Source organism: Epinephelus fuscoguttatus, linkage group LG3 (genome assembly GCF_011397635.1).
Source record: "Epinephelus fuscoguttatus linkage group LG3, E.fuscoguttatus.final_Chr_v1".
NCBI classification, from domain to species: Eukaryota; Metazoa; Chordata; class Actinopteri; order Perciformes; family Serranidae; genus Epinephelus; species Epinephelus fuscoguttatus.
The window spans coordinates 42,920,166-42,938,116 of record NC_064754.1 but is presented as its reverse complement, the minus strand read 5'-3'; the positions used below and the strand labels follow the sequence as shown (position 1 = coordinate 42,938,116).

The window sequence follows — 17,951 nt, the reverse complement described above, 5'->3', positions numbered from 1 at the left end:
TGAGAGGAAATAACTCTCCACACTGGCAGATGGCAGTATTCACCATTAAAAAAGGGAAACCGGAAGACTGTCTTGATGCTAGAAAGCCAGTTAGCACATTAACAACACAATCCAGAGTTGACAGAACAGAGGACATTTACCGTGCACCAGTGAACAATAACACAAACCATGAGCAAATGTTTCTGCTGATGAGCTCAATGGATAAAGAAAAATGATCTCACCTTAAGTCAACAAGTTAGTTTTGGCCTCACTCCCTCTTGACCTTAGCTTTCCTCACATCCGTTTCTCTTCTGCACTGAACTCTACTGCAATTCAGAGTGATATCATTCACCGACGGGCTCACCAACACACCACACCAACAACGGCAATGGACGCTCACCAGTGGCCCAACTTTGACAGACGGCCTACAGTAAGCTTGGTGTGTCAGGGCCTTTAAAACTTTGTTTTTAGGCAATATCCTAAACTATCAACATTGTTGCCCAACAAAAGCCTTGGTACTGAGTGTTATTTTTCTAAATTCTACACTGAACAAAAATTCAAACCCAACACTTTTGTTTTTGCTCCAATTTTTTATGAGTAATATTAAAAGATTTAAGTCTTTTCCTATGCACACAAAAGGCTTATCTCTCTCAATTTTTTGTTTTTACAAATTTGTTAAAATCTGTTTTAGTGAGCACTTGCACCTTTGACTTGATAATCCATCCACCTGACAGGTGTGTCACATCATGATGCTGGTTGAACAGCATCATTATTACACAGGTGTGTCTTTGGACAGTCACAATAAATCCCCACCCTGATCAATTTTAATTTTCTTATCTTGAAAAAGACATTTCTTAGGATGTCACATAACTAGCGCTACAGAAGTGCATTTTTTGCTCACAGATACCCCAAAGAGTTAGTCAGTATTTGGTGTGACAACCATTTGTCTCATGCAGTAAAACACATCACCAGACACATCTGGAGTTGATTAGATTGTTGATTTTGGCCTGTTGAATATTGGCCCACTGGCCATACTGGCAGGGATTGGAATACTCGCTGATCCAGAGCATCCCAAACATGCTCAATGGGGGACATGTCTAGTGAGTATGAGTATGCAGGCCATGTAAGAGCTGAAATTTTTTCAGTTTCCGGGAATTATGTACAGATAGTTGCAACGTGGAGCATGCAGTGGTGTAGTGGTAGTTGATGAGGTGGGTGCACAAGTAGGTAAATGGGTAGATTATTGAGGAGGAAGTGGGTATACTGTCCTATATAATTCTGGCGGCTTTTTGACTGATAGGTGGGTAACCATAAATGGCCAGAAGAAGAGGTGTATATACCCTGTATACCTGCGTATACCCTCCACTGTGCATTACCATGCTGCAATATGAGGTCATGGTGGCGGATGAATGAGATGACAATGGAGCCCAAAGATCTCATCACAGTATATTGTATTTCTAGCAAAGCGCGTGGCCACACAACGCTATACAGGCTTTCTGCCATCTGACTGGTAAATCCAAAACCAGGATTTATCTGTAAAGAGAACAGTTTTTCAAAGTGCCAAATGCCATCTTAAGTCGCCCATTCAAGTCAGTTACAACAACAAACTGCAGTAAGGTCAGGACCTTGCTGACAAAGACTGAGATTCACCCTGAGATGCCATATATCCATTGTCCATATATCCATTATTTCAAGAGGGAATGGGAGGAAGAGAGAGAGAGAGAGAGAGAGAGAGAGAGAGAGAAAGAACAATAAAATAAAAAAAAAAAAAATAAAGATAAAATAAAATTGTTCACATTTAAATGAGAAGAAAAATGGGAACATCATTCTCCCTTCCACTTGGGCCATACTGGTCAGAGGGAAAGAAAAATAACAACTGGTGACCATTTAGACAAGAATACATCTGTTTTTAGCTGTAACCTTGCTATAATGTTTTCCATGTAGTAAACATCCTTAATCCTCTCCCTCCATTGTGTCACTGTGGGGGGCTGAGGCTTCAGCTAGGAGACTGTGATCATCTTTTTGGCCACTAAAAAGAGAATTTGCAGTAATAATATATGATTATTTCTTTCTAGATTTTCTGGCAATATGCCTAACAGAAAGTAAGATGGTTCTAATGGCACTTAAACATTTTTTTTATCTCATTTTGTATGTCTTGCCAATATCCTGATAGTTTTGGGCAGTCCCAGAATATATGTCTATGGTCTCCAACCAGGCCACAGCCCCTCCAGCAATGATTCAAGGTGCTCCCGAATTTTGAAGAAATGAAGAGGCGTCCTAAAAAGAGGCGTCCTAAAAAATCTCATCTTAACTTTCCATTCGAATTCCTTCCAAGTGGGGCTGTTTGTTATCTTATGTGCCTCTCTACATGACAGCTCCCACTTTACCTCTGAAATTATTGTGTTCATTTCTAATTCCCACTTTTCCTTAACATCCAAAATATTGTCCATGGGATTGTCTTGTAGCATCTTATATGTGTGATATAATCTTCATTTTAATGGTTCCTTGAATTGTCATAAATAATGATTCTTGATGAGCAACTATAATCATACTAGTGATTCCTGTATGGCCACCATCTTTCTACAAAGAATTTGTCATCACTTACCTGTATGGTTTGTTGCATTACCTTGAAAGTTAGGCCTTATTCTTGGGTCATAGCTGACCATCAGACGATTCAAAATGTTAGAGGTGGAGTTGGGCGGAACCTGGGCCAAGTCTTCTGGAGACCAAGCCCGGTTCTATAGGTAGAGCTCACAAATAAAGCTCACTCACCTACTCACTCACTCACTCACTCACTTGCAGGATGTGGGGACGCTGTGTGAGTGCCCTATAGAGGGTGTCAAAGCACTGTGGTCTCAAATGTGCTTGCCGCTTGTTTTATTGTTGATAACAGTGTTTTCTACATGGAATTGAGTTGTTGTTAGCTGTGTGTCCAACCCCCAACCTAAAGAAATGGATTACACTTTGTCAGGCCTCTTCCCTAAGACCTGTCCAACTTGGGTGTCCCACCTGAAGACTAAGCTCCTGCTGGTATAGCTCTTAGGGTCACTGAGGCACACAAACCCCCAGACCACAATAAGGTGTCAATGCCTCAGGGAGGAAAACTGGAAAATAAAATAAACAAAAAATAAAATGAAAAAATAAAATTATAGCTGCTGCGCAGCGATGGGTTGGGTCCGGGTATTTTTAGGCAATTCTGAGCAACAAGCAGAAGAATTGGAAGACATTTAGGAATTTAGCAACACAATTTGCCTTTTGCATCAGCTGAGGCTTGAACTCACAACCTCTGAGACTAAGGATCAAATTCTAGCTCACTGAGCTAATTACTCAGTGACAATTCATGTGTAGCTTCACAAATTGACTAAGCCAGACGTGCAGGTTTAGCAGCTGTCCATGCATGGAAAAGCAGATTTCAAACCACTATAAAAAAAATTCAGTTTTCGAAACAAAAATCTGAAAATACACATATTGCATCTAGACAGCATGGAGATGTTGGTCATTTGTTTTAACAATGATTGATTTGCTTCATAAGTGAAAACCTGATGTTTAACTAGTTCTGCAGTTCTGCACCAGTTAAGGCTTGAATCTGCAACCTCTGGAACCTAAGATGGTCATCTTCTGCTCTGAGCTAATTGGCAAGCAGCAACTTAACAGTGGCTTCACAAACTGAGTAAGCCATTCACTGTTGTGTAGGAAAGCAGGCTTCCGTGCATGGAAAGGCAGATTTGAAACCACTGTAAAAAATTCAGTTATTAAGACAAAAATCTGAAAATACACATATTGCATCTAGACAGCATGGAGATGTTGGTAGTTTGTTTGTAACAATGATTGATTTGCTCCATAAGTGAAAAACTGATGTTTAAAATTGCCATATTTACATTGACTCCAATTGTTCACATTAGAGCAAAATTCAAAATGCTGTCAAAAATTCAGTTTTTGAGATAAAATTCTGAAATTTGCCACACATTATCTACCATGACTCTAGAATTTTGTCATTTTTTCATGAATATTTAAGATTAAGATGTAATAAGATGTGTTAGGGTTAGGGATAGTACTCTATCTGTATTGCTCTCTTTCTCTCTTTCTCATATGGAAGCACACACACACACACACACACACACACACACACACATGCTGTACCCCACGACTGCAGCTGCAGAGAACATTAAGAGACAGACAGACAGACCCATTGCATATTTCTTCTTACCTCTAGTGTGTTGAATCATCAGTTCTGCTGCATAACAGGGAGTCAGTGGTTAGTCACTGAGACGCTGTTCTGGCTGGAGCCTGACTGTATGTCCTCTCTCTCCTCCTCTCTCTCTGTTCTGCCGTCCTATGTGTGTTCCTTTATCTGCACTGCTCTTGCGTCCTATTCCAAGTTCCTCTACGCCTGCCTATGGGGAAGTAGCACAGCACTGTTATTACAAATACAAATCTTCATCAATAGGCTACTTTTACGGATGAGTTTACCTAAAGGTGCTAATGCAGAGAATAAAACAATATTACTTAATAATTTTGCTCACAATAAGAGACAGAAGAAGGAGAAATAATTGGGAGAAATTAAAAAAAGAGAAATAATGTAAAGCTTCAATTGTAGGGGTAAACATGACGATACAGGAAAAGCTTTTTAACTTTGTCAAACAGATTTTCATCCATTTCACCCATTATGGAACTGTACCCAAATCTGAATATGTTATTTGGGAAAGCACAAATAATGGAAACTGATATTTATTTGACCCAAAGTTGCTCATTATTATTCAGTGGGGGGGGACATGATGTCTCTTTCTTCAGATTGATTCATTATGTGTCAAACTCCATGGAATGAGAGGCAGTACGTAGCTATCAACAATGTCAGTGCTTTCTTGATGTTCAACACTGGTGAATATATCTCAAAATCATAGTCACAAAATACAGCTGGCATCAAGGAATGCAACAGCCTCAGTTCAAAGTTCTTCACAGGATCCATTTTAGCAAAGCTACATTATCGACGATCTATCAAAACCTTTCTGATATTTGTGACAGGTGCTCACAGGCAGTAAATTTGACTCACATTTTAGTCATGCCTGAGCCTAGTAGAATACTCGAAATCTTTTGATGTTATATCGAAGATACTGGAACTGACTCTAAACCCATTACCTCAGATTGCCGTCTGTGGTATCCCTGGGGAGGGTGTTAGAATGACTGCTAAACAAAGGAATGTAATTTCTTTTATAAATTTTATATATGGCCTCCGCGTGCCTGTATGACCTCCCAACAACATTTAGGCATGCTCCTGATGAGTCTGAGGATGGTGTCCTGGGGGATCTTCCCCCAGAACTGGATCAGGTCATCAGTGAGCTCCTGGACAGTCTGTGGTGGTACTTGGTGGTGTTGGATGCACAAATACTTAACGTCCCATAGGTGCTCAATTGGAGATCAAGGGAACAAGAGGGCTAGTCAATGGCATTAATACCTTCGTCATCCAGAAACTGCCTCCACACTCTGGCCACATGAGGCCTGTACCAGGAGGTACCCAGGGTCCACTGCACCAGCGTAAGGTCTGACAAACGCTCTAAGGATGTCATCCCGCTACCTAACAGCAGTAAGGGTACCGCTGTCAGTGACATGGAGGTCTGTACGACCCTCCAAGGATATGCCTCACCAGACCATCACTGACCCACTGCCAAACTGGTCATGCTGGATGATGTTACAGGCAGCATCATGTTTATCACGGCGTCTCCAGGCTCACGTCTGTCACATGAGCTCAGTCTGAACTTGCTCTCATCTGTAAAGAACGGGGTATCAATAGCGGACCTGCCACTTCTAGTGTTCTATGGCGAATGCCATTTGAGCTGCACAGTGCTGGGCTGTGAGCACAGGTCCCACTAGAGGACATCAGGCACTCATGCCACCCTCATGGAGTCTGTTTCTGACAGTTTGGTCAGAAACATGTACACTAGTAGCCTGCTGGAGGTCACTGGCAGTGCTCCTCCTGTTCCTCCTCACACAAAGGAGCAGGTACCGGTCCTGCTGCTGGGCTGGTGCCCTTCTACAGCCCTGTCCAGCTCCTCTCAGAACAGCTGGTCTCCTGGTATCTTCTCCATGCTCTTGAGACTGTGCTGTGAGACACTGCAAACCTTCTTGCAACCATATGTATGGATGTGCCATCCTGGAGGAGCTGGACAACCTGTGCAACCTAATTGGGCTGCAGGTACCGCCTTATGTGACAAGTACAAGGACAAGGACACCAGCAGAACCCAAAACTAGAGAAGAATCAGTCAGGATAAGGAGAGCAACTGTCTGTGGCCAACACATGCAAAACCATTTCCGTTCTGACGGTTGTCTTGCTTTTGCCTCTCCTCTAGTCTGTGCGTCCTTCCGTCCATCCATCTGTCCCATCCTCATGAACACAATATTTCAAGAGTGCCTCAAGGGAATTTCTTCACATTTGGCACAAATGTCCGCTTGGTTTCGTGATGAGCTGATTAGTTTTTGGTGGTCATAGGTCAAAGGTCAAGAACAATGTGACCTTGTCGATCTCATTCTTGCGAACACATTTATTCAAGAACACCTTGAGGGAATTTCTCCAAATTTGGCACAAACATTCACTTGGACTCAACAATGAACTAATAAGATTTTGGTGGCCAAAGATCAAGCTCACTGTGATCTTGCATTTATCTCATTCTCAGGAACATGATATCTCAAGAACACCTGAGAGAAATTTCTTTTGAAATTGAAAAAAAAAAAAAAAAAAAAAAAAAGAATGAAAAAAAAACTGAAGAATGAATTGATTTGAATTTTGTTGTTGACGGTCAAAGGTCAAGGTCAGTGTGACTTCACAAAATATGGTTTGGCCATAAATCAAGAATTCATATGCTACAGTTCGTAAAAGAATTCATAAGAATGCTACAATCCTGACTGCATGGCCAAGCAAGACCATCTTTGTATCCATCTCAGCACTGGAAGAGGCACTGAAGCGAGCTTGGAGGGATCAAACACCAGCTAAGATCCCAAACAAATAAATGTTCTCTGCCAAGCATCCTGTTTGCCAACACAGGTGTTGGGTAATAAAGTGGATGATCTCTGTGCAATCTCTCTTAGCAGCTGGAAATATTGCAATTACTTTGATTTTTTTTTGGGGGGGGGGGGATGAAAAAAGACGAACGTTGTATAAAAGGCAGTGCATTGCAGAAGACACAACCTCAAACTTCTGAAACACCTACTATGACTGACAGCACGACAATGTGAAGATCATGGAGATACATCCCACCAAAGGTAAACCCTCCTCGTTTAGTAAAGGAAAACTGTAGCCCTCACTGGCTTAAAAAAAGAAAATCATCAAATCACCAAATCATGGAAAGCCGGACACAAGCAACAAAGAATTAATGAAGTTTGTGGCTGGATATGTGATGGATACGAGACCGGGTCTACGCAGGGGCAAGAGGGGCCAATGCCCCCTTAAACAAATGTCTTGCCCCCTCAAATCAACTCCACCGAAAAAGGCACAAAACAGACAAGTTTTCTCATCTATCTCCACTCCACTCTGTGCTGTGTGCCAGCTGTGTGTGATCTACTGTCTGCAGTCAGCAGAGACCCCCCCCCCCCCCCCATAAACACCCAATCACTGTTTAGTATGCAAATGAGCCAAGATGCATCGGCGTCAGGTTTCTCAGTCTCAGTGAGGCAGAATGCAGCAGTAAAGTGAAGCTCCGTTAAACTTGTCATAGCGTCTCGTGTCGTGAGATACTTAATATATACTTAACAGTGGCGATTTCTCTAAGACTGCAAGGGAAGCTCAGCTTCCCCTAAAATGTCAAAAAATAGAACGCATTCAACTTTTGTTTAGAATCAGCTACTTATCACAGGTCACTGACGCGACTTTCTTCTCATTCATTCCCGTAGCGTCACAGTGCATTAAACAGTGGAAGCTCAGCGTCCAAAGACTTCAATGGGGAAGCATAGACTGGGTTGTTCCACTGCAGCGAAACTAGACAGTCATTGGATAAATGCTTGGTTTTGTCCCGCCCATCGGACACTCAGCGTCTCTGGTGGTCTATGGGGCAGTGGGCTGGCCTTGGCTGGCCTGGACGCTGGGCTTCTGCATGATGATTGGATGATCTGTCTGAGGCTGAATCCCATTTTGATTGACAACGAAACGAGCGAATCAGCGATCTTGAAATATAAACCACCACCGGAGCATTTTTCAAGTTTCATTCCGTTGTTCCGAGTTGATCTGGAGACTTTTCCAATCCTCTTAGTGACTTTTTCTTTGTTAAAAATTAGCGAATTAGCCACAAATCTAGCATCTTTTTCTGGTGTTATTGGAGACTGTACTCGTGTTTGGAGATTCTGACTTCTGTCGCTCTGCAGTTACTGTCCCCAATGAGCAGCAGGTGCTCCTGTGAGCCACTCCACCGTCCCAAAGCACTCACAGGCGGTCACACTAGCCTCGCACAGCAGCCCCAGAGGGTGGAATTTAAGTATAACTAAACGGACACATTTTATGATGTAGATCAAAAATGAGCTTCCCCTCCTTGAAAGACCAGCAGTCGCCACTGATACTTAACAACAAAAAACAAAAGTAAATATAGCAGTGTGAGCATAGAGTATGAGCCTGTGAATGCGAATGTTTCTTCAATCATACAAGCACAGCGAGAGATGAGTGCCTGCTGCATGTCACATACTGAGGACAAATGCCCTGCGTGTGCCAGACCCCAATCACAGCGTGTTTTACAAAGCTTTTATTAACTTTTCACTCCTGCAGCTTTCAGCAGCTCAAAGGAGTGAAGAGAAATCTGTTAAATTGCTAACAAAAATCCCCAAAACAAAACAAAAAAATAGCCTATATCTGTTTTTTACATATATATATATATATATATATATATATACATACATATATATATATACTTTATTAATCCCCCTGAGGGGAAATTCAATTTTTTCACTCTTTTTGTCATTAACACACAGGTCTGAAAGACACACACATGCACAAACAGGACCTATACATGCACAAAGTGGAGAAATGTCAGAGTGAGGGGGCTGCCCTTGGTCAGGCGCCCCAAGCGGTCGGGGGGTGCGGTGCCTTGCTCAAGGGCACCTCGGCAGTGCCCAGGAGGTGAACTGGCACCTCTCCAGCCACCAGTCCACGCTCCACATTTGGTACAGACAGGTACTCAAACAGGCGACCCTCCGGTTCCCAACCCAAGTCCCTATGAACTGAGCTACGTCCGTTAGTTCTGTTAGTTTGATAAGTTTTTTATATAAGACTAGCTTTGGTAAATACTGGCTATAGTGAGGTTATTGTAATTATTAGGTTCAAATTTATTTCATATGTCTAGATGCCTAATGGCCATCCAATAAGATAAATGTTAAGATGTTGGTTGTGCCTGGATGAAGGATATTTTTATTTTATTCATTCATTCATTCATCTTCTAACCGCTTCATCCTCTTGGGGTCGCGGGGGGGCTGGAGCCTATCCCAGCTGACATCGGGCGAGAGGCACGGTACACCCTGGACAGGTCACCAGACTATCGCAGGGCTGACACATAGAGACAGACAACCATTCACGCTCACATTCACACCTACGGACAATTTAGAGTTATCAATTAACCTAGTCCCCAATCTGCATGTCTTTGGACTGTGGGAGGAAGCCGGAGTGCCCGGAGAGAACCCACGCTGACATGGGGAGAACATGCAAACTCCGCACAGAAGGGCTCCCGCGCCCGGGATCGAACCGGCAACCCTCTTGCTGTGAGGCGAGAGTGCTAACCACCACACCACCGTGCCGCCCATAGCTACTTTTACATTTTAAAAAATGTTTTCATCTTTGTCACCATGGATAACGCTTAGCTTTAAGCTAGATCAGGCCAGTTTGTTCATAATTGCTAGCAGTTAATGTTATTCTTACTTTCTTGTTCTTGAGTTTTTTCTTTCCTTTGAGTCTGATCACTTCAGCCACTCATCCACAATTTGAAGGGCATGCCATAATTATATGATGTAACTTCTATGTTGTGATATGCTTTGTTTTAGTATGTGTGTTGCTCAGAATTGCCTAATTTTGCCTAAAATTGCCCAGCCCTGACCATTGCTGTGCAGCAGCTATAATTTTACTTTTTATCCGCTCCCGTTGCCTTGATAAAGTTAATGCATCGCGCCGTCATTTTAAACTTAATACCTCCTGATTTTGTTTCAAATTAAAAGCCCATTATGACCTCGGCAGAGAGAATTACAGTACTACAATAACATTTCAGCTGACACATGAACAGACACAGTTTCTCAAATAATAGTAAAAGTAATAAAAATAGGACAAGAATAACCCGATAACATCACACATGTCGTGAAAGACGACGAAATGGTGAGTACCATCGTGTAGTGTGTCATGTCTGTCGGCCAAGTCACGGCACGATTTTATGACTCCACAATCGTGTAATGTGACATAGTGACTTTCAGAATGGGCAGTAAAGTCGTGTGGTGCTAGTGTGTACCAGGGTTACTGGTTATTTTTTGAGTAACAAGCCCAAAACTGTCTGAGATGGACTGACACAAAGGGAAAAAGTGTGCTGTTCACCAACAAGACAGCATTTGAAATTGTTTTTGGAAATTGTGGATGACGTGTCCATCTAGTTCCAAAGTTTGAAAGCCAGCATCTGTCATGGTATGTGGGTGTGTCAGTGCCAACAGTATGTGGAACTTCCACACCTGTGAGTGCATCATGTTTGCTGAAGGTAAATACAGGTTTTAGCGCAACATATGCTGCCATCCAGAAGATGTCCTTGTTACACTTCTAAGAATGACGCTGTGGCCGATCCTTTGTGTGGCACATTAAATTTTATTCCTGTAGGAACAGTAACAAAAACACATCAATATCAGTCCTTAGCGTCTGTGTTGTTTCTGCATCACTTGTACTACCTGACATCTCACTCTACCAGTGACTGACATATTACAAAACACACATTCCAAGTCAGACAAATCAAATCAAATTACAGTCCTGTGATCATGTAATGAACCGTCATGTAAACACCCTTTTTTTAACCAAAAGTATTTATCCTCAATGAACTTCTTTTTAAATCTCCATTTATTCTCAAATGAACTGTTTCACCTTTTTAACTTAACTTATATCTGTTTTTAAATCATCAGTATTTATCACACAATATTCAACAAAACAACAATGAACTTCAATCCAGTAATCATGTTTTCCCTATTGACTCTAATTATTTTGAAATGTAAAAGCAAAACCCATGTTAAGTACATCTTTGCGCTATTATTCTGAAATACTCACAGGACACTGCCTCGTGCCTAACTGGCCTGCCATTGATCAGAGCCGCAAAGTACGCGGCCTTTATCATGGTTTGCATTCATGTCATTAGCCTTCGCTTATTCACACACAACCGAAGCTTTTTAAACCCTTTCACACTGTCCATTAGCATGAGCTAACTTTGAACTATCATCTCTGTTTATGGTTGTGTTTACGGTTGCACAATTCTCACTTTAGAAGACAGTTTCACAGTTCGTTTTCAATCTCATTAGCATCGCCCGCCATATTGAATTACTATTCATTACTAAGGACTCACTCATCTCCATTCAAAGTCGCTACAGTTCACAGTCTAAGGCTTTTACATGTTGTATTATTTTCATTTTTTCACTCTGGTTATGATTTCTGAGCATCTTACCTGTAGGAACAGTAACAAAAACACATCAATACCAGTCCTTAGCTTCTGTGTTGTTTCTGCATCACTCGTACTACCCATAGACTGTATAGGTACTACCTGACGTCTCACTCTACCAGTGACTGACGTCGGTTATTGATACCCAATGCACACAGCGCCCTCTGCTGACCCATACTTCAACCATGTAAAACATAACCAGGCCTGCTAGAAAATACATGAAATCACACAGGAAATATCAAAACAATCCTTTTTAACATGTTTTAAAGTCCTTAGCTGTTTTTAATGAGTTCAAATTTTAAATGGGGGGCAAGATATTTTAATCAAGTCTTTTTAATGTTAGTGTCTCTGAAAACACACAGTGCCACATCTGTCAGGGATGTCCCTGCTTATTCCAGCAAGACGGTGCCAAGCCACACTCTTGTTCGTAGTAAAAAAAACTATCAGTACCAGACTGTGCCAGCTCCTAAAACGGGAAGTCTTTTGGTCACATGGGGCACTTGGGCCCCTGAAGGCCTTCATATCAGACAGTTCTTGTAATGTAATATTCTGTCATGTCTCTCATATTGACACTGCTTTTTCTGTATACTGTGTTTTTCAGTATTTTTTTCCATGCCTTAGTGCTTTTCTTATTGGGTGTTACTTAAAGGACGAACAAACAATGTCCTGTTCTTTCAAGTTTTTGTTACAGAACTGCTGCCATAACCACAAACAGAAATGCTTTTACACAACAGTAACTTCATATTTAATCATTTAACACTCACAAGTAGAGTACGCAGGATACAAAAAGAAAAGTATAATTCATTAAGACACACAACAACGTTCATAACTTGGATGCGAATGAAAAAAAAAATCCTGGCTGATCCGTCTAAAGGCCCCAGATGAGAAGTCTGTATGTTAACAGTTCTCAGGGATCTTGGAACAGATGAAGGGAAAAGCAGTGCCACACCCGGTGTTACACCAACCATCTGAAATTTGATTTAAAAAAGAGAAAAAAATAAGATTAACACAAAATCCACTTTTTTATGCCAACAGATGATGCACAATTATGTTCACTGTAATATAACTTATTTGCCTTTTTCCACAGAGAACTAAGTAAATCAGCACTCAGACCAAAAAAGTGTGAAACATGAGTCACATTGCCTTGTACTCTGATGTACAAGTCAGTGTCATGTTCATTCAGATCTAGGCACTGAACTCTATCAAGGCATTTAAATTAAGATATCAACTCTCTGAGAAAAAGACATACATCCAGGTATAACAGTCACACCTCTCACAGCTGTAGTTACATACTGTATCTAAATCTTATTTGGACTTGTAATTGGAAAAGAGACAGACAGCCTGTAGTAGTCCCTGGTCATAATTATATGTGAGTGAAACCTGAGCTGTTACAGCATGGTGTAGACAGCTGTACTAATTATAACTGGGATGGGAAAAATAATCTAATATCATAGTCAAATTTGACATAAATATATAAATGTGTCTGATGTTGCCCTCTTCAGCAAAAGAGTCAGGCCACACTTTGTGAGCGACGTAGTAAATTTTATCTGAACTAACATATTAGCTAATGTTACAGTTATATTCTCTTCACGTTATATTTACTGTTTGAAAATAAGATGAGAAAACAGGAAAAAGTAGCAAGAAGTTGTTGATGGCCCTGACCCTGACCCCAAAACGAATAGGTGGACTTACGGTTGCTGCGTAAGTAGATGCAGGGGTAGCTGCTGGGGGAGGGGAGTGAGTACAAGCTGGTGAAACCCTCCTGGTCAATCCACATCCACTGGCCCTAAGAGACAAAGAACATGAGTGTAAAGATGTCTTAGTCTCTTCATTTGCTCTCACATCAGTTTTGTGTGAGCCTAGACCCCCTTTGGACCAGGTCCTGGGCTTGATCTGGACTGACTGAGTGGTGTCTCTTCATAAATCCATACCTGCAGGTAGAGGCCTCCCAGCCATGTGGAGGTCAAACCGTGTAGTTGTGTCATCTGCTGGAGGAAGCTGTACTCTGCTGTGTTGGTGGCCGAGGCCAGGTGGGCACCCAGGATGTTGCAGTGCTCCTGTCAGACAGAGGATGCAAATAGGAATCTTTGTGACTAAACAACTAAATAATTGTTTCATTTCATTTCTGCATTTTCTTCCTCCAAATGACTTGTCTTTAGCTTTGATGTGGAAAGCTCATCTTTTCATGGACTGATGGTGACACACTGACTGACCTACTATCACCATCCTGATGCTCCATGTTGTGGAACATGTTGCATTCATCATGTGTGTCAATGGTAAGTTCTACACTCGCTTAACTGAATTAATAACAAAGTCTATCAGATGACAGGAAAAGCTACGACTTCAACCACATTGTTCACAGTGTGTACAAGCTCAGTGTTCTCACAATAACAATGTATAAGTGTGATAGTAGCAGTACCTTAGCACTGTACCAGGTCTTGGAAGTAGAGATGACCACGAAGCAGCGAGAGCCATGCTGTAACCAGCCTCTTGGACAGAAGTTGAAAGCAGCTACAGACAGACAGAAGAGAGAAAACACTGACTTCAACAGAGCAGTTTCACGGACTGAAATATTTAGAGAGAGGTGTTTGCTTTTTATTTTTGATTTGTCTTGTTTGGTGTCGTTGTTTCCATGATGACCTCACTCATTAAGGAACATAAAGAAAAGAACAGTTGCAATGTGTTTTTTTGTTTGTTTGTTTGTTTTTGTAAATATTGGTCCTTCCTTAGCTCAGAATTTGGTAAATACAGATGATTGCTGTTTGACCCCCCCATATCTCTGAAGAAGTGCATAACATCATACTGAGGATGAAAGTGTCTTCTGCAGAGCATGATGAAATAAGATCTAGTCTTTATCGCTCAGAACAGGTGTTGTACCAAATGACCTTGAAGAAGCTAAAGTCATTCTGCTATTCCAATCAGGTGATTCCAGCTTATTTACTAATTATCATCCTATATCTGTTTTACCATGTTTTTCTTAAGTTCTTGAAAACCTAGTATATTCCAGAATGAAGAAGTATATGGACAAAAGCAACATACTTTATAGCCATCAATATGGTTTTCAGAGAAAAATGTCAACACAAATGGCTCTTTTGCAGGTAGTTCACGAAATCTCTACAGCCTTTGACAACACAAAAATAACTCTTGTTATTTTCTTAAACTTGTCAAAGGCATTTGACTCTGTTGATCACAACATCCTTATTGCAAAATTACAGAAATATGTTTTTTTATGATGTTGCTTTAAAATGGCTGCTTAATTATTTAAAGGACAGACGACAGTATGTTTCTATTTAGGTTTAATTTCAGGTTTAATTCAAACAGAGCTAAGCTACTTTGTGGAGTACCTCGTGACTCTATTCCTGGACCTCTGTTGTTCCTGATATACATAAACGACCTAACTAGGGTGTGAAAAATGTACTGCCTTATTTATTTGCTGATGCTACATGTCTGGTAGCTTCACATGAAAATTTTACACACCCAGACAAGAAGCAAATGAAGAGCTATTTCCAAATGGTTCAGATAAACAAATTCTCGCTCAATATATAAAAATGTGACTTCATGATATTTTGCAACAAAATGAAAAATGTAACAAAGATAAAATAAAAATATTCATAGACAACATTGAAATAACTCAGGTTCCTTACATTCAAATTCTGTGGTTCATAGCACACAAAAAAACTAACTTGGAAATACCATATTGAACTTGAAGTCAGCTGGTAATTTGAGTACAGTTTGGTCACTGGTCAATAATCCCTGTATTTTAACTTTTTATTACATCTTAATTTAACCTCATATTATGTAATGTAATACTGCTTGGGCCGCCACATGTCCCATTTATCTCAGTAAGATTTTTCTAATTCAAAAAGTTTTGAGAATGACTAGCTTTGTTAAAAATCACTTGCTTCTCTCTTTAGAAAGATCAACTTTCTTATGGATCAACAATCTTACTCATGACTCGCCTAGTGTTTTCCAGAACTTTTTAGAGTCTATCTCAGACATTCACTCATATTCCACAAGACGCTCTAAGGACTTTTACTTCCTGTGTTGTCATCAATATTCATTGAAATACAGACGACCATCTCTTTGGAACAACCTACTTCCATCGCCACAATCAACATCTACATTGTGGTTTTGTCAACAAACATCTGAAGAGGACTCAGGCAAAGACCCTTAACACTTCATTGATTCATTTGTAATGTATTTCAGCTTTTAAATACCATATTTTCCCTTGTTAATTGCAAATAAAATAAACCAAACTTAACTAAGATAAAAACAGTGATGTGGCTCTTACATTCAGGTGCTGCTGCCTCCTCAGACACAGGTGCTGGAAAATATAATAAATAAATGAATAAATACATAGAACGCTGTACATAAGTCTCTATAAATACATGCAATATATTTTATTCACAAGATATGTCAGTATGTGTGTGTTTAGTTTTCTTATGCGCATGTTGTTTAAAAACATCTTATATAACTTATAGTACAACAACATGTGGAACAGCTGGGAGTACTTGAGTATAACTGATAAATGTGTTTCACCACATAACTGATTATTAATAGCAGCTACAGAATATATTGTTATGAGTGACGTGTGTCCTTTGTGATTACCATTTCTGGGAACAGGGACAAATTCTTCTGGCACAAGTACTTCCTCATCCTTCATCATCTTGTCCATCTCTGAAACATCAACAGATTCATCAGAAATCTTTTTAGTTGAGAGTTTTTGACATTACAGAATGTCGCAACTACAAAATGTCAAGCATGTCCAGTGTAAATCATATTAACATGGAAGTGACAAAAGTTAAAACCAGTTGAAGCGTCTACAGCTAAGCAGCTCTGTGAGGCTGTGTTTGGATACACCTGTGCTTTGACCTAAATGCTAACGTCAACATGCTAACATGCTGATGTGTAGCAGCTATTTTTACTCTGTTCACTATTCTAGTTTAGCGTGTATCATGCTAACATTAACTAATTGGTCCCTCCACCCATATCGCATGTGTGAGTAATGAAGAAGGCCTACATACAAGTTCTGACGAGACCGATGAAGTTACAAATGTCACAGTTTGACATTAAATGTTCTCACATGGCTGTCACAGTACAGGCTAAATAAAACATGAAACCAAACAGAAAAACTCTGCAGGATATTTAAAGAGGACACTAACCAGGTGCAGCAACAACCTCTTCCTTCAGGACCTCCACTGCTGCTTCTGTGAATGAATCACATTAATGTTAGTGTTAGATAGACAAGTGCAGTGTCTGTTCAAAACATGCTCCCAACAGGTCGATTACCCGCCCACAGAGCTGTTGTGTAAAGTAGATCAGATGAATGGTTCTTTAGATGTGCAAGAACATACAGACAGACAGACAGACAGACAGAAATTGCTTTATTGTGAGATGTAGATCTTACTGTCTGTGTGTGTAAAGCAAAGACCTTCAATACTGACCTGGAGCCTTGGCTTCATTTGTCTTCTCTCCCTCTGGTTGTGGAGCTGCAGGTAAAAACACAACACTGTCAATCAATCAATCAATCAATCAATCAATCGTGTGTGTGTGTGTGTGTGTGTGTGTGTGTGTGTGTGTGTGTGTGTGCACCATGTTAGAGTCTTGCTGATTGACAGATGAACACATGGATGACAGTGTGTGTGTTCTGTCTAAATGGTCTGTGTTGAATCTGACCTGCAAATGCAGCACAGAGGAGAATGGAGAGGACCAGGACAGTCTTCATGGTGATGATCAACTGATCAACTGTTCTGTGTGGAGAAAAAACAAACAGCCAATAAATATTCAGACAGAGAGCAGAACCATGAGCTCCACTGAAGAGAGGAGAGATACAGCAGGTGTCTTACCTGTCAGGTAAATGTGAGGTGATGTTATTCAGGTATCAGCTGAATGATGCAGTGATGATGAGGGGATCCTGCTCTTTATATACACACACCTGAAGCACTGAGTCACGTTCATGTGGCAGAACGTGCCAATGTTTATCTATGACTCAGTCCTGTATGTGGGAAGATGATTGCAGCATGCACATAAAGATATGAAGCTGATCATTAATCTGTTTCCTGACAGCATGTAAACAGTTTTCACAAACCTCTTCCTTGTTGTTGTGATTTCATATCAGGTTAATGGTTTAAAAGAATTACAGTCAAACTGGGCTGGATATTTAGTTACAGTAAGTGTGTCAGCTGTGTGTTCTGAACTTGTATTTTAAAGGACATATGAATAATGGTGATACGCTATACAAAATTCATCATTATAAAGTCCTCATTATGTAGGAGGAATGGCTTCTGTCAGTGTTATATTACTATACATGATATTATTGGATCATTATTA

At 40.6% G+C, this 17,951-nt stretch overlaps 2 protein-coding genes across 7 annotated transcripts in view; both read right to left on the bottom strand.

Moving 5' to 3' along the window:
• Positions 1-12,193, bottom strand: part of LOC125885710 (glycine receptor subunit beta-like) — an 82,989-nt gene extending 70,796 nt beyond the window's left edge. For 2 of the 5 annotated variants that reach the window (XM_049571432.1, XM_049571436.1), the window contains exons 1-2: positions 11,628-12,193; positions 4,187-4,373 (exon numbers count right to left, since the gene is read on the bottom strand). In XM_049571432.1, the coding sequence (XP_049427389.1) occupies positions 4,187-4,205 (19 nt within the window). In that variant the 5' untranslated portion in view covers positions 4,206-4,373; positions 11,628-12,193. Of the gene's footprint in view, positions 1-2,605; positions 2,718-4,186; positions 4,374-11,627 lie in introns of all 5 variants that reach the window. The other 3 variants (XM_049571437.1, XM_049571435.1, XM_049571433.1) reach the window with 3 other exon arrangements.
• Positions 12,194-12,342: 149 nt separating this feature from the next.
• LOC125885713 (ladderlectin-like) lies at positions 12,343-17,514 on the bottom strand. Of its 2 annotated transcripts, XM_049571442.1 has the most exons (10): positions 17,468-17,514; positions 17,298-17,371; positions 17,066-17,110; positions 16,784-16,828; positions 16,230-16,298; positions 15,913-15,945; positions 14,041-14,132; positions 13,553-13,678; positions 13,314-13,407; positions 12,343-12,589 (listed from the first exon to the last, which is right to left on the bottom strand). In XM_049571442.1, exons 2-10 carry the CDS (start codon positions 17,344-17,346, stop codon positions 12,519-12,521), a joined length of 624 nt encoding a protein of 207 aa, XP_049427399.1. In that variant the 5' UTR covers positions 17,347-17,371; positions 17,468-17,514; the 3' UTR covers positions 12,343-12,518. The 2 variants fall into 2 exon arrangements, with proteins under 2 accessions (XP_049427399.1, XP_049427400.1); XM_049571443.1 differs by lacking the exon at positions 16,784-16,828.
• Between the last annotated feature and the right edge of the window lie 437 nt (positions 17,515-17,951).